The sequence below is a fragment of the Ictidomys tridecemlineatus genome, chromosome 1, assembly GCF_052094955.1.
Source record: "Ictidomys tridecemlineatus isolate mIctTri1 chromosome 1, mIctTri1.hap1, whole genome shotgun sequence".
Classification (NCBI taxonomy): Eukaryota; Metazoa; Chordata; class Mammalia; order Rodentia; family Sciuridae; genus Ictidomys; species Ictidomys tridecemlineatus.
In genome coordinates, this window is record NC_135477.1 from 69489279 (window position 1) to 69506910 (window position 17632).

At 38.0% G+C, this 17632-nt stretch overlaps 1 protein-coding gene across 3 annotated transcripts in view; it reads left to right on the forward strand.

Annotated features, from left to right (window-relative positions):
* The window catches only part of Papss2 (3'-phosphoadenosine 5'-phosphosulfate synthase 2), a 79728-nt gene that overhangs the window by 8956 nt on the left and 53140 nt on the right, over positions 1–17632 (forward strand). The window contains exon 1 of one of the 3 annotated variants that reach the window (XM_078042100.1): positions 14511–14663. The exons of the other annotated variants lie outside the window; for them this stretch is intronic. Coding sequence (XP_077898226.1) covers positions 14637–14663 — 27 coding nt within the window. The 5' untranslated portion in view covers positions 14511–14636. Of the gene's footprint in view, positions 1–14510; positions 14664–17632 lie in introns of those variants that run through there. 3 annotated transcript variants of the gene reach the window in all.

Below are 17632 nucleotides of genomic sequence, written 5' to 3' on the forward strand. Positions count from 1 at the left end.
TGTTTTGAGTAGTTACTAAAAAATAAGAGAAAAAATTTGCATCCATACCTCAGGTTTTTGTTCGTTTTTTCGGTGTTGGCGATTGATCCCGGAGACACTTTACTACTGAGCTACATCCCCAGTCCCCTTTTTTATTTTTTATTTTGAGACAGGTCTGAGTTGCTGATGGTCTTGCTAAATTGCTGAGGCTGGCCTCGAACTTGCAATCCTCCTGCCGCAGCTTCCCAAATTACTGGGATTACCAGTCATCCCTGGGGTTTAAATTAACCATACAGATTTTTAAAAAGGTTAAATAAAACTCAACATTAAAATTCCAACTGGGGAATTTATATAAATATACAAAAACTGGGAGTTTTACTTTTTAGAGCATATTTTGTTAGAAGTGTCCCACTCTGTTGTGATCTCTCTATTGCCTACATTTATTGAGCACTTACGCATCTGGCACCAGGCAAGGGGCTTCCTGTGCATTAACTCATTTGGTTTTCACCACCTCATGAAACAAGCCTACGAGCAAATAGTCTGAAGGGAGCTCATTTAATTGAGATGAGCCTTTTGAGAGTTACCCAAAGGAGAAGCTAAAATCTTCCGAGCTTCTCTGTGGTTAGTTAGTGCACATGCCCCTGTTTACCTTAGGAAGTGCAAATGTGAGTATCCCTTTTCAATGACTCCCCCAATCCAGTTCATGTAATAGATGTAATAGATTCTATGACTCTGAGAATGAAGAATAGTTCGATCATGTAAACATGTATTTTAATTTTGCCCTTGAGGATGCAGATTCAAGCAGTGAAGAAATTAAAAAGATGCTGCGATTGCTTTGAAAGTGATTTTCCTCAGGGCCTCTTTGAAACGTTATGTAACTTTTTAGAAGATGTGGATTTTAGCAAATGCTGCTAAAAGGCAATAAATGTTAGCTTGGATGAGGCTCTGTGGCCAGTTTTAGGAGTAGGAGTCCCTTGGAATCAAACCCAATGTTTCACCTTAGTAATACAAGGCTTCAGTGTTCTAATGGCTGAGTGCATGTGCTCAAGAATAAGTGTTCTTAGAAATAATTGCAGAGACTTACATGTAACTCTAGACATTGCCTTGTTCATTATGTGAGCTCTGCACAGTCAGGCATTCATGAGTTACAAGTTCCCAAAACACCACAAGCTATGGGCCTGTTCTCTGGACCTAGGAGAGGTTTCACTGGCATTTCCACAGCTCAGCACAGAATTTCACTCTTTCACGGCTCAAGAAGCCTGTGTCATAAACACAGCCTCATTGCCAGTATTAAGAAGATACACAGAGGTGACACAGAACAGCCCCCAGTGGAACTCGGGCAGGGGGAGGGTGAGAGGGGCCACTATGACCTGTGTTGAACACAATAATTTTGTGTGGTATTACCAAGAGGGTAATTGCTACTTCCCTGTTTTACAGCAGAATTTCTCTGGTTGTGCATAATCCTTTATTTCATTATATTCATCAAGGCTTGTTCATACAATTTATTCATTACCATAGAAGCTCTCTCTAATGAGTAATTATGAGTATTACAAAATCCTAGATGGGAACATTAAAGAGATGAAATAAATCCCCTACAGTCTTCTTGTAAGCCAATATAATAGTAGAGACAACCCAAGTTTGCCAAGTTCAATGGCCTACTCCAGTGTTTTGTCTCAAAACAGAAAGAAGCTCAGAGATCCCCGAATGGCATGGGAATGAAGGGTTTCTTATCAAGATTGCACCAAGTTGATTGTGTGCTGTGAAATGTGATATGGCCTCATTTTCATGGAGAGAGAGCTAGTACTATAAATGCTGCAATGCATGAATTAAATGATTCAGCTCATTATACATATTTTATATGTTTCTAACAAATGATCCTTGAAATAGAGAAAGTTGTATATTGCCGTTTTTCTACCCTTTTTGGGTGTATGTTTATTTTAATGAGGATGCTGGGAACACAACCATTTCTTCGCTGCTGATTCATTTGGGCTTGCCTCCTTATTTCCATGAAATAGAAAAAATCTAAAGCCATTTCTGCCTACAGATCACCATGTGTGGCTTTGTGGGTAGTTGTGAATAAACCTAAAACACGGACATAGTCAGAGGCCTGAGGAAAGAGAAGGATGCCAGAGTCAAGGAGATGTCTTGTGGGGGAACTTGATCCTATAGATCAGGAGCTAACAAATTAAGTCCTATGGGTCAGATTCAGTTCTCTGCTTGTTTTGGTAAGCCTGTAAGCTAAGAATTTTTTTTTCAAAAAAAATTTGAAAAAAAATTTTTAGATGGGGCTGGGGAAGGGGTCAAAGAAAGAATTACACTTCATAACTTGTTAAAAGTATAAGAAATTCAAATTTCATTGTCTACAAGTAAAACTTACTGGAGCCTATGATGCTTGTTTTATACAATGTTTATGCATGCTCTCACAGCAAGGAAAGATATGTATTTGTGACCGAGTGTGTGAGGCCTGCACAATCGAAAATATATGTCGTCTGACCCTTTAAGAATAGTTTGTCACCTCCTGATGTAGAGAATGTTAGTTCTGATGCTGAGGCTGATGTCCTGTCAGTAAGTCACTGGATGTGCCTGAATTCAGAGACCTGCATACCCGGCTATACCTCAAAAGCCCTGTTGAATTGTTTGCTGTATTTCTGTTGTTTTGTTTAAAACACACACACACACACACACACACACACACACACACACACATACACACACACATTATTTTTAAAATATTCTTATGGATCCCATTATGTGTCTACTATAATGATATTATTGAGGTTATGAGGTTATCATTCATTAATTACAACATTTTCTTTTATAAAGATTCTGGGATTCTCTTTATGCAGTATTCTCTTTATAAAGATCCATGGGAGATATTTCTTTTCAGTCTTAGTACCAGAAGGTTTTTTGTTTGTTTGTTTGGCTGGGTTTTTTGAGCCTTCCTCCCCATAGAATCCTTTGGAAACTGTGAATTCGGCGAATGTCCAGGTTTTCCCCTTTAACATGCCTGTCAGACTGCTCTGGAGTGAATTTGTGGCTTACTTCCTTTTTTTTTTTTCTTTTCTTTCTTTTTCTGTATCATCTATATGCTTAGGTTAGTATCATTTCATTTTATACCCCTAGGCTGATTTTTCTTTTACTCACCCATTTCTGATTCCAACTGTTTGCTATGCTTTATGTAAGTCACTCTGTTTTTAAGGAACCATGAAGAACATTAAAAATATATAAAATTAATAATAAAGGACACTTGAATGTTCTAGAACTTCAGAGAGCTCTCCATCACTGTACTACCTCAAAAAGCACCTCGCCTTCTGCCTCGTGCTTGGGACTGCTTAGGGCTCTGTGAGTATAGGGTCCAGCGCCAGTCCATGAAGTAAGTAATGAGGGCTTTCTAACATTTCTAGAATGTTCTACCTTCCTGGAAGCGTGTTAGTAAATCCTTTCAAGATAGATAAAGACATAGATTGTAGATCAGAAGTTCTTTATGTAAGGTACTCAGAATTCAGGAGGATGGTGAACTTGGATGGGAATATTTTTTATACCTATAACAGAAATCTACCACTTCCTTCAAATATGATCACAGGCAACACCCTATAGTAATATTAACAGTACCCATGACTAAGCCACCAAAAGAAACCACAGAAATTTTCATTTCATTTTACTGTAACTAAACGCTGCAATATTGCAAATATCTGTGTTCTTATTACCATAGAGTTGAGATAGTCATAAAGTAGGAGCTGTGGCACACTCTTGTAATCCCAGCTACCCAGGAAATGGAAGCAGGAGGATTACAAGTTCAAGGCCAGCTATGGCAACTTAGCAAGACCCTGTCTCAAAACAAAAAATAAAAAAGACTGGGGACATAACTCAGTGTCCTTGGGTTCCATCCCTAAAGCTGAAAATCATCATCATCATCATCATCATCATCATCATCATCATCATCATCATCACAGCTATCTAACTAGATAGCTAGATATTATTTGGTATTGATAAAGGAGCATATTTATTACTGTGCTACAATTTTTTAAAAATCATTTTCATACCTGTTATTTTTTTACTTTTTGCAATCCTTTATGTCTTAGGCCTTAAAGACATTTTTTTCTGAGGAGGGGACCATAGGCTACCAAAGAGGTTCTTGACTCAAAAAAGGATAAGAAAACCTCCGCAAGGATGTACCCACATGAACAAACACACACACTCTTTGTTCATAGGCTTCAGGGTGTTTGAAGACTCCCCCTTACAAGTCCATGTCTAGCCATATTGCTAAAATTCAAGACAGTGAGCTATATGAGAAAGGGCTTTATTTTGTTTTGATTTACTTAAGGCCCCATTCAATGAATCACTTATAGGAATTGACTTACACTCTCTTCTTCATCAGACCATTGCCATGGTCTGTCTTTTAGCATTACCTTTACTCTACAAGAAGAGGAGATTATGTGTCCCCCAAAGATAATTCTCTTGGCTTGTATCATGTTAGGCTCTTGATAATTTTCAGTGATAAATTAAAAGTCTACCACTTCACACTCTGATTTGTAGTTTAATTTTCTATTTTAAAAACATTTTGTTTGAATTTTTACAACACATTATGTGCTGATTTCATAAGTTTGGAACTGGATCAAAAGTGTAAATGGCATAGTACCTTTCATATTAGGTTAATGACAAGTACCTTTCATATTATTCTGTACCATGAATAGTTATGTCATTGTTTTTACAACACAGAGTTATTATCCACAGTTATTTTTCGTATACAGGGAAGCCACAGTTCAACTGAGAACATAATTTCTGCTAGTATGTATGTGTTGTCCGTCGCAGGTTAGGATTTGCTTATACCTGTTGTGGCTTTAGGCTTCCTTGAGTTCTGTTCATTATGCTGGTATCTAATGTTTCCCTTAATTTTCTGAGATCTGGGTGGGACCTTAGAAATTTTATAGTGTCATGTTTCTCAATCCTTCTGAGCTTCACAAAATACGGATGCCTGGACTCCATTCCCAGAGCATCTGAGTGAACTGGTGTGTGGTGGGACGTTATAATACTTTTAAATGTTTAAAAATGACTTCTAAAAACAGAAGGGAAGCTTTTTCGGTTCAGCCAGGCTTGAGAATCATGACCCAGCATAATCCCTTCATACAAACAAGAAGCACTGCCACATGCCTGAGGGCTGCTGGCTAGTTAGTAACAGGTGGATTTTCTCTATTTCAGAATGCTATTTGTCCTTCTCAGATTTTTTTTTTTTCCAAAAAAACAGAAGGTCATTTACCGGCTAATGTAGACTTTTGTGGTCACCACACTCCTCAAGAAATATTTAAAATTAAATATTCCAACCTATACACTAAAAGCTTCTCCTGTTTTACCATTACCTGATAAGCAAAGAACTTTCTGGAAAAACCTGGAGGCTATTTTTTCTTAACTGTTCTTGCCTGCCCACTTATCTCTGTAAATTTGCCCTATTCTCCTATCACAATTAAGAGAGTGGCTTAAGTAAGTAGCTTGTAATTCTTTTTTTAATATTTATTTTTTTGTTGTAATTGAACACAATATCATATTTTATTTATCTATGTGGTGCTGGGATCGAACCCAGGGCCTCCCAAGGGTGAGGCGAGGGCTACACTGAGATTTTTTGCTTTAATTTATCCGATCTTGGGTTTGTGATCCACTTTGTTTGTCCCACTAGGTTTAGAAATTAATAAAATGTTGCCCTATACAGCACTTATCTTCCTAGAGGTTATTCATTCTTAGTGCAGTAAATAAGCCCAAAGACAGATATTTAATGCAGCTATTTAGGCTTATACAGATTAGATGAATCAAGTTTATGGCGATTCTTAAATTGATAAACAGGTTTTCTGACTTATGGGTTTTTAAAAAAATAACAACTTTTCTTTTACTTTCATTTTTCTTCTGTTATTTTGAAGTGAACTTAATTACAACTATTTTTAAAAAAAATTATAGATGACATTAAAATTTTTCTTTAATTCCCATATTAAAATAATTAATTGGAGAAAATATATCGCATGATATTTTGAGATCAAAAATGAGAGATCAAATGGGGTAAATATGAAGGAAGAGAGAATTCTATGCTAAATCCTTTCATCAGCCCTGTACAGAACCAGCATGGAGAACTCAATGGAATAGCTCCCTGTGGAAGTCTGGTTGTCTCATCAGGTTTTCTGACTTATGGGTTTTTAAAAAAAATCACAACTTTCTTTTACTTTTATTTTTCTTCTGTTATTTTGAAGTGAACTTAATTACAACTATTTTGAAAAAAATCAGATGACATTAAAATTTTGGATCATCTTGTTTTTCTTAGGCAATACAGTATCAAAATGTGTACAACAAAATCCCTCCATTGAATTACTACTGGAGACCTCTGCATTATTTCTTTGTGGGATGACAACATTCACCATATAAGACTAATATTGTATGTGTCCATATGTCCATACATATATTTATAAATGCAGTACACTGTGAACCACAATGTATCTAGGCCTGCCAAAGGATGAGTATTAAAAAAAAATGTGATCCCCCAAAATAATCTTGTTTTAAAGATATGCTTAGCCTGTGAATAAAGATAAACATTGTAATGTGTACTTTAAGAATTGATTTTAAAACGAGAAGGTTTGATGGAGCAAAGATTTAAGCACTTAAAAAAACAAAACCGGCCAACGCCACAGGACTATAATTCCAGCAACTCGGGAGGCCTCAGCCTCAAGAGAATTACAAGTCTGAGACCGGCCTCAGCAATTTAGCAAGGCCCTAAGCAACACAGTGAGACCCTGTCTCAAAAGAAAAAAGGTTGGGGATGCGACTCAGGGGTTAAGTGCTTCTGGGTTCAATCCAAAAACAGTATCTATAGTCAGGTAATATTTGGGAGAAAAAGAAAATCATACATATATTTATAAATGCATATAATATATCTAGAAGAATACATAATAAACCAAGAATATTACTGCCTCCAGCAAAGAGAACTGAGGACAGGGAGACTTGCTTTTCTTTTTTTGGTACCAAGGATCGAACCCAGGGGCGCTCAAACACTGAGTGCCACATCCCCAACCCTTTTTAATATTTTATTTAGAGACAGGGTCTCTTTGAGTTGCTTAGGGCCTCAATACATTGCTGAGGCTGGCTTTGAACTCTCCATCCTCCTGTCTCAGCCTCCAGAGCTGCTGGGATTACAGATGTGCTCCACCATGCCCGCCCTCCCTCCCTCCCTTCCTTCCTTCCTTCCTTCCTTCCTTCCTTCCTTCCTTCCTTCCTTCCTTCCTTCCTTCCTTCCTTCCTTCCTTCCTTCCTTCCTCTTCCTCCCTTCCCCTTCGTCTTCCAACCCCCACCCCTCTCCTTTCGTTCTTTTTCTTTTCTCTCTTTTTTTTTTAAAGGAGGAAAATTTTATTTTGGCATACACTGTCAGAGGCTTTAGTCTGTGGTCAGCTGGTTCCACTGTTTGGGGCCTGAGGCAGACAGAACGTGATGACCGACGGGTGTGGCCGAGGAGAGCTGCTCTGCTCACTGAAGCAGGAAGCTGACAGAGAGAGCACCGAGATTTACTTTTTGAAAACAGAAAATTAAAAATATGCGTGGAGATAATATATCCAGACAAGAACTGTGAAGGGTCTGAGATTTCTACCCCACTTATGATCTAAGAAGTTAGTTTGCCATAATTTCATGGATACTGGCAGAAAACAGGAGACTTCTGGGTCAAAGACGAAGGACTTTATTACTCAAGGCATAACACGCAGAATGAGCACCAGCAGGCATGTCAGTGTCCCTAGCCCCCAATTCCCATAGGATTGTCGGATACATCTAGAAAGATGCCTGCACAAACTGTGTGGCATTACAGGAGAATCGCCTAAGCATAGGGAATAACCTATTTAACCCTAAGCATGGAAAATCTGAATCTGAACCTAAAAGGGCAGTAAGCAGGCTGGACCTGTGCTCTGGCTTCCAAGTTGTTCACTATACAAACATCCTTGAAAAGATAACCTGGAATAAATGGCAGTTAGCCCCACTCACAATACTCACAAGACTGCTCAGAGACACAGGTACTTATGAAGAATTGCTTATTTCTCATTATGTATATGATCCATCCATTCATACACACATATGTATACGTGTCTATATAAAGTTTAAAGGTAAAAGTAACTTCTGATGCTTTAAGGTTTTGTTTGTTTGTTTGTTTTTGTTTTTGGTACTGGAAATTGAACTCAAGGGTGCTTTTTAACCCCTGAGCCACAGCCAGCTGATTTGTGTATTTTATTTAGAGACAGGGTCTCACTGACTTGCTTAGGGCCTTTGAACTTGCCATCCTTCTGCCTCAGCCTCCTGAGCGGCTGGGATCAGGGATGTGCCACCGCGCCCCACTTGCTTTAAGGCTTTTTAACTAGGTTGTTTGAAAATGTGTATACATTGATTATTGGTTAGATTATTAGACCTGGGTCTGCTATCACCTAACTTAACTTGGATCGAAGGTCATTATGGTCACAAACTCCAATTTTATATCGGTCCACTATCTGCAAAGTCAATTTATTGGTCAAGAGGAGGGATCTCAACGGACAAAACAAGTGATTCAGCACAACTCATTTTCCCTGACTACAACAACTATCGTCACCAGCAATGTCACCTTGGGCACTTTCATTACTGAACAGGGATTTTTTACATAGTCTTCAATTTGAGAACTGGCGCCAACATTTTCTTTAGTGAAACTTTCTTTGGTCTCATTCTAGTTCTGTTTCAAACTGAAATGAATTTTGAGTAAGTATGAATTGAAAATTGTAGGGAGGGGTGGGATTCTTTTTGGCTTTGGCACCTGGGTACTAAGGGGCTACAGGAACAAGCTTTCATTCATCGACAGAACACATTGGGTTTCTGTTTTATAGTTCAGGGTGGGCCAGAGGCGCCATGGTGGGCCTGTGATGGATGAATTGACATCTTGTTAGAAAGGTGTTGAGCCCCTCCTAAGTCACCTTGAATGCCCAGTTTTTGCAGCAGAAATGACCCATATTTTAAAAGTACAAGTATAATATACATTAAGAAAAACATATAAATCTTAAATGTGCTGCTCAGTGAATTGTCATGAAGCCAACACAGTTGTGTGACCAGCACTCGGATCAGGAAGTAGACATTTCCTGAATCCCAGAAACCTCTTCCAGCCACTACCTCCGTCTCCTAATGAACAATTTCAGTGCATTTTGCCTGTTTTTGAACTCTTATGAATGGAATTCTACATTATACACCCTTCTGTGCGTGGCTTCTTTTGCCCTAATTTATATTTGTGTTATCCATATTGTTTGTGGGTCCCTGGGATTTGTTCATTCTCATCGTCATAAGTGGTTCTCAGTGGAGGTGACGTTGGCATTGTTCACTGACATTTTTCTAGTTGTCACAACTCAGGATTGTCAGAGAGAGGTTGCTGATCACCACCGTACCATGCGCAGGACAGTGCCTCATGACCAAGAATGATCAGGCCACCAATGAGAAACCTTGCTGTGTAGGAGCATTCATAAGCCTTACACTGTAATGTAGCTTCTGTTCTTCCAGCCATTTTGCAGATGGGGAGACTGAGGCTATGAGTGCTTCCTGAGAAACCATAGTCTTATTGGAATAGAGACAAACAGGAAGAATCTTTATTTGTTAAATAAAGTGTTAGAGTGAATATGACTAACCGTGTACAGTCTCGGTCATGGACAAAATTGTGTGTTTTGGAACTGCTTTACGAATTTGAAGAGATTCTAGATAAGAGAATGAAATGGACTAGCTCAAGGTTTTCATCAAAGAATGAAAGGGCTTTTTTTTTTTTAAATAACTTTATGGAGGAACAATTCAATGCTATGAAATCCACCCATTTTAACTATACAATTCAAAGATTCCTAGTAAATTCACACAGTTGTGCAGTGATCACCACAGTCTAATTTTAGCATGTTTCCATCACATCAAAAAGATTCCTGTTGTCCATTGGCAATCATTCCCATTCCTACCCTAAGTCCCCATCGGTCTGTTTTCTGTCTCCAGATATTTCCTTTTCTGTATGTTACCTATAAATGGAATAAAACAATATGTGGTCTTTTGTGACTAACATTTTTACTTAGTTCAAGGTTCAAGGTTCAGTCATGTTGTAGCAGTACTTCAGTCTATTTTATGACTGAATAGGATTCCATTGTGTGGGCCAACCAGACAAATTCTTTTGTCCACACACAGGTTAATTCGGGGTGTTTCCATTTTGGGACTTTCATGAGGAAGTACATGAAGTACTTTTGAGCAGAGGTAGGTAAATGGCTAATACAAGCAGGCTTTTGAAGAAGAGCATGGGGCCAGAGCATAGGACCAGCCTGCTTATTGCCCTTTCAGATTCAGATTCAGATTCTCCATGCTTAGGGTTATTCCCTATGCTTAGGTGATTCTGGGATAATGCTCTATATCATTTTCAATGTTTCCCAAAATTATCTGGCCAGTGCCCTCTTCCCTGCCACCCCTACAATGTAAAATGTATTAATATCTCCACGGACAATCTGAAGAAAGCAGTTCATGAAGTATTGATACCACCCAATTTTACCACTTATGGTGAATTCCTTATTTATACCATAGATTGAATTTTCATGAATCAAATTGGTTATTTTAGATTTTTTAAAAAAGTGACTCTTCATTCCCATTCAAAAAACTCTCATACTCTTTTAGTGCTTCTGCTATGGTTGGTTGGCTCTCTAGTTAGTGACCATGAATAATATGGCATCTTACCCATGCGGCAGCCAACTGGATCAAGGCAACCTGAATGACTTATTTGTCATGAAATTTTATCCTTAGCATCCTGGTTACCCAACTGGGTTGAATAAATATGGGTTATCTCCATTGCATGTGTGTTCACTTTGGCATTCTGGATGCAGAAGAACTTGAAATCTACGTAAATAATGAAAATATCAAAGTTTCATGTCAATGTCACCCGGGCCTTTTAAGTGGTATTTTTATTTTGTCCATGCAATAAAATTCAGCTTTACATTTCTATCCAATCTCAACAAATGTCCCATCTGTTAAAAAAAAAAAAAAAAAGAAGGAGAAGGTAAAGAAAGAGAAGAGAGGGGATAGGATGGAAGAAGAAAGAAAACACAAAAACCAAAATTCTGTTTACCCAATCCTACTTTCCATTTTGATAGTTATGTCCAAAAAAAGATCTCTGCTTAGGGTGTGCTTGGTTAGCTTGGTTCTTTGATCCACAGAAGAGCAGAATAACAGCCCCACAGGGTACTGGGTTCAATCCCCAGTACACTCCTGAGGATGATTTTTCCAGCTGAACCAAGAAGACCCTGTTTTTTTGTCAGATTTAGTAACTAACATTCAAACCAGACAATTTTAATAATGTGCACTCTGAAATATATTGCGATTTTTCACTTGTCAATTAAACCTCAGTAAAGCTGAAGAATAAGTGAATGAGTGAATGATTTATTTATATGATAGATAAAAATTGGGGCTGGGGTTATAGTTCAATGGGGGAGCACTTGCCTGCATGCATGAGGCACTGGGTTCAATCCTCAGGACCACATAAAAATAAATAAATAAAGATATTGTGTTCATCTACAAGTAAAAAAAAATATTTTAAAATAAGTAAATAAAAATTTTAAATAATTTCAAATTAAAATAATATATACTTGGAGGATTTCCCAGGGCTATAAAACCATGTTAACTCTGTGGGAACATTTTTTCATTTTTGATTTGGAGCTTTAAGTCTTCAACAATAAAATTTTTTTAAGAAATTAAAAATAAAAAAGATTAAGTCTTCAAGATGGAAAGTGTATGTATGGTAATTACTCAGATTATTTGTGTTAGAGAAAAATTATAAAGTGTGGCCTGTAGAAAGATGTTTGAGCTGGGCATGGTGGTACACACCTGTGATCCCAGCTGTTTGAAAGGTTGAGTCAGGAGGTTCACAAATTCAAGGCCAATCTGAGCAACTTAGTAAAACCCTGTCTGAAAATAAAAGGGCTGGGGACATAGCTCGGTATAGAGTGCATGCCTAGTATGCTCAAGACCCTGGGTTCAATCCCCAGTAAAACACACACACACACACACACACACACACACACACACACACACACACACACACACGGGATCTTTGGAAAAGAAACTATTCACAAGCATGACTGGTAAATAAAATTCTCACCCTCAGTGTCAAGCCATCTGCATCCGGTGAAGGGGTTAACAATGTAGATTTTAGAACCCATAACGTGGGGATGGCTGCAATGTTTCCCTTTTATCCTCCTTTAGGTGGATAAGTGGAAGGGACTGAGCATTAAGAAGTAGCATATAGGAAATCAGAGACAGTTTGAGACATTTTGAGGTAGAGCCAAACTGTGAAAGGAGAAGCATCTGGAATCCTCTCTTCTCCATCTGGCATAGAGGACAAGGAGGGTTTCTAGCTTTTCTTAAATTTTTATTTAATTCACGTGACCATTTAATTTTGCTGTTCTTTACATCTGCATTCGATCCACAGATGCTGAGGGAAGTGCAGACTATTCCAACTTGTGTTGTCTGTTCACATGAAAACTAGACTCAGACCCACATGAGTCCACAAGTAATTTTTGAACATCAGTTCAACAATGTGGCCCCTGTGTATTCCTGACAGGCTCTGCCTTATGTTCACTGGGCTTCCATCACCTGATAAGAACCAGAGACTGAGAGGGTAGATTTGCATTAGTGTGCAAGGTTGCTGTATGACCATCCTGCATTATTGTGGTTGGAAATGTTTTGTCTCCCATATGGATTCGTGGAAACTTTTAAACAGAGTGTCAGGTTCACTAATAGCTATTTGAAGCTTCTTCCATTTATTCAGGTGAAATGTTTGCATCTACTATATAGGAGAAAGAATTGACATGTAGTCTGCACGGCCTTTTTTGAATCTGTACAGTCATACTATATCAATTTGTGTCATCAGCAAAATGCAGCAAGATAAAGAGCTGTAGGCTGGGGATATAGCTCAGTCTGTAGAGTGCTTGCCTTGCATGCACAAGGCCCTGGGTTCAATCCCCAGCACCACAAAAAAAAAAAAAAAAAAAGAGTTGCATATGTGTGATCAATGAAGGTTGAAGCCAGCCCTTCAGGTTAATCCTGTTTTTGATTTTTTTTTTTTTAAATCCCTGTCTTCTCCTTCAGGAGCTAGATTTTTGGCTGGACTGGCTGGATATTGGTTCAGGAGTCTTTTTTCATCTGTGTGCATGAAAGCAGTAATGGGGTACATGATTAAACCATGTGAGGCAGTATATTAGATCACACTGTCATCCAGTTGTACTTGCCAAGGTAAGCCATGTTTCTCAGGCTCTCATCCCAGCCCCCTAATACTGCTTCTAAGTCCCCAGGAAACAGCTCACATATGCCTGTGACAGGTCCCATTCACAGTGTGACTCGCCAAGCACACAGTCAGGATTCAGGATAGCTGCTGTGTCTTTGAATTCTAGATTATTTGCTTAGCCTGTTTTTGAGCTTTAGATAAATGGAGTCATACCGTATGTGCTCTTCTGTGACCATCTTCTTTCAACATGTGTCTGTAAGACCCATCCCTGAAGCTCTGTCTAACTCTCCTTTGTTCTTTCTTATTGTTGTGTTGGATTTCATTGTGTAAACACCTTGATTTATGTACCCAGTCTACTGTTGATTGACAGGGGTCTGAATATTTGTAACAACACTGTAATGTAGCTTCTGTTCTTCCAGCCATTTTGCAGATGGGGAGACTGAGGCTATGAGTGCTTCCTGAGAGACATATAGGTAGAAGCTATAGATTTTCAAAAAAGCAATAGATTTTTTTTTAAAAGTCAGCTTCTTAGGCTTGTGTCAAGAAGTTAGTACCAGAAAGTTTATGGGGGGCCAGTTCTTGGCCTCTCCTTGGATGGAGATGGAGGGGTATGAATAAGGTAATCTATTCTCAAAATCCATTAATAGGATTATATTGTTATGTTGTGTATTGTGTGCATGCATGAATATCTTAAAACAAATCCCATCTGTATGTACAACTATAATGCACCAATTTTAAAAAGTGGGAAAAAATCCATTAGTAGTAGGATACAAGATGTTCTGATTTCATATCTCTCCCTGACCATCTTAGACACTGCCAAAGTTTGTTGGATCTGCTAATGTATTACTGGTTTTTGGAATAATAACGAAAGTACACTGTACACTTCCTTCTGTCAGAAACCAGATGTTTCTGGATCAAGAATGCAAATCATACACCTTGTTTTCTTCTCTGAAAAATAGGAAGTACCCCGGGCAGCTTTTCAGTCTGGATGGAAGAATTTTGTTTTTATACTGACAAAAGTGGTTGTGTATGTATGCAGAAATATTTTGTTTTTCTAAGGTCATTTTACAAAAGCTAAGTGTGCAAGCTGTCTTCTGTAGAACTTTGTCCTTTTCTTCCACATACTCCTTTCCCCTGTGAAATCTGTGAGCTGTGCCAGCCAGGAGGAGAATGGCTTATTTCCAAAATTTAAAAAAAAAAGAAAAAAGAAAAAGAAAGCACTTTTACTCATTGGTTGATAAAGGGGGAGTGTGCAGCTGTTTAAATTGTCTAAATTCAGTCATTGTGGAGTCTGAAGTTGCCTTCTCTCTCTCACCTCCACCAAAGTCCTCCTCACCTCTCACTCACACATCTTCTCCTGGATTCTGTATCGCCTTCTACTAACTCCCAACCAATGAACCAGCTCTCAGCTAATTTCAAGGTAATGTGTGAAAGCTGAATGATCTTAATATAGGATATTAGGTCTTGGTAGAAAAATTATCTAAATTCTATAAAATCATGATGTCTGCAGTTTCACAACTGAGTTAGAACTGTGAATTCTAGAGATTGTTCTCTCACAATGCAATTGTTTATAGCAGTGATAGAGTAGTGAAAAACAAACCATCCCCTCTGATCAACACCAGAGAAGATGTACATTCCTTTGAAAAGATTTCCTAAAGAATAAGGCAAAGAGATCTGCACTGTTCAGATGATGTATAAATATAATAAATGCAAGGTTAGGGTTTAGAGAGGTAAACCCTTATTAGAATTCCAGATAAAAATACAGGATGTTCAGTTAAATTTGAATTTCAGACAAATAAAGAATATTTTTTGTATATATATGTCCCAAATATTGCATGAGACACCCTGTATTTTTATTTGTTAAATCTAGCAACTCTAGCTATTTTTTTTTCAATACAATTTCAACAATTAATATTTGCTGAGTACTTCTGGTTTGATGGAATGACCTCAGGAGCCCCAGACCTTATGTTTGTCTCTTAAACCACTGTATCCACAGGTTGCAGCATAGTGTTTGGCATAGAGTTGATGATTAATAAATATTTTTTGAAAATTTTAATCAAAGGAATAAACAAATTACAAAATATAATGATTCTTCTAACCTAGGTAGGAATGCAAGCTCTCATATGTATAAAGATAACGTGACTAATGTGATCTAGTTTTGGATTTCAGCTGATTTATTTACTTAATAGACTAGCCCACTTAGGTAAATAATTCAGATACTAAATTGGTTACTCCCACTTCAAAAAGAAATGGTAATTAAACTGGGGATTGAACAATGGTCTAATCTAAATTCAATGCAATATTTTAAATTTTCTGATTTTAATTGCCCTCCTAAACATAACATTGCCAATCTCCTTTTTCATATACACTCTTATTCTACAGTTCCTATCAAATAAGTTGTATGTCTTTAATTCTCTTATTTCTGACAGGGTTGAATTTGATGGAGTGGAAATGGATGGGCACTAACTAATCAGCTATAACCTGGAGCTTTACTATTAAGTAAAAATTATTGGTGTGAACTAGATTTTCCTTCTAAGGCATTTCTAACTCATTATAACACTTTTATCTATAATAGCCTTAAATGAAGGCTAGTTAATATATAATATTTTTCTAGTATAAAATTTAGGCATATAGAATTTCTCGTTGTTAGAATTTCTTATTTTTCGAAATATAAAGGTAAAACACAAATAAATTTAACATAATCATAAACTCCTCAAATCTCAGGATTGTAAGCCCTTAAGTATACCATTTATAATGGACATCATATAATCTCTTTCTCCTTCGGAGGAAAACCCTGAAGAACTATACAAGTTTTTGAGACTAAAACCCTAAACACTTTTTTATCTATACTTTTTTAGCCTTTCTTATATAGACTATTTCTTTCTTGCTTGAAGTGATACTCACATTCAGTCATTAAAATTGGAATCCCAATGGAAAGAAGAGATTGAAATTTTGGGGTCTATTTAAAAAAAATACAAAAACAATGTTTCAAGAAACACCGTAAACAAAGTCATAAACAACACATTCATAAAGTTAAGGGATATAGAACTGGTGGGAAGATTAACCGATACATTTATATATCGAAAGAAAATAAAAGAGAAAATACAAACCATCTTGAACATAATAAAAAGTGTGCAATGACACTCAAAATAGAAATCTGAACTAAAAATGTCATTTAAATACTATTTTCTTCCATCAGATTGGCAGAAATCCAAGTCTTGATAATATATTCTGTGTATGTGTCCCCAATGGCAGTGGGGACCTGGAATGCCCACATTTTCCTGGTAGGAGAGAGTTTTGTATAATCTTCCAATTTGGCAATCTGGTTCTATCTATCAGTATTACAAAGCCTCTACCGACTGATTAATAATCCCACTTCTAGGAATTAATCCTACATATACATTTTCACGTGTGAGAAATTATGTTTAAAGTTATTAACTGCTGCACCGTTTGTAATAATGAAGGATTGGAAACAATCCACTATCCATCAAAAAGGAAGCACTTGAATATCTTATTGTATATCCATACAATGGAACATTGTGCAAAGGCAAAAGGAATGAGAAAACTCTCTGTATTCTACAAGGAAAGGAGAGATCTAAAAAGGCAAAGTGTGCAGGGTGCGGAAAGGATAAATAAACAGTTCCTACACAAAGAAACTGTCAGGACGTATGAGAAACTCACAGAAAGGGTTACCTATTTCCATCAGAGGTGGAAAAGATGGATGGGAGATGATGGGATTTGGAGTGATAGAAGCTCTCTTCCACATTCCTGGCTGTGTGCCCAGGCCTGGCAGCCAGAGAGAGCTTGGCCTTTGGGGTGAACTTCAGCGGTCTGACTGACAGGACCATAGAATGTGAAGATGGGGAGTGGTGAGAGGGGAATGAAGAGACCAGGAGCTGCCCTGGAGGAAGGCTGACCCATGAGGGTGCCAGACCCGCAGGTGAGAAAGTCAAACCAGGTGCAGGGAGGTGATTTCCAGGAAGGCTTAGGGTGAATGGCTAGAGCCAGAGAATCCCTGCCGAGGGAGAGGACAGCAGTCCATGTGCAGCCCAGGAAGGGATCTGGGGCAGAAATGCCCAGGACATATCCAGGAGCCGTGTCTAAGTAGATGGAGTCGGGGGTCATGGGAAAAGCAAGCCCAGACTCTATCCTTTGGGAAAATAAAACAAAACGTAACATGCTTCCTTTCAGGAATCACTGATACACTCTTGTGCTTTGTCAGCCAGCCCTATGATAGCTTCTAAGAAGCCGTGGTGACTTCTAACCATTTGTTCCTGATGGTCTTATTTATAAGCTGAGCTTTTCAGATCCCCAAAGACTGAACAATTTCTAATAAGAAGATGGGGACCTGAGACCCTGAGTGACCAGCTATGTGACCTCAGACAAAAC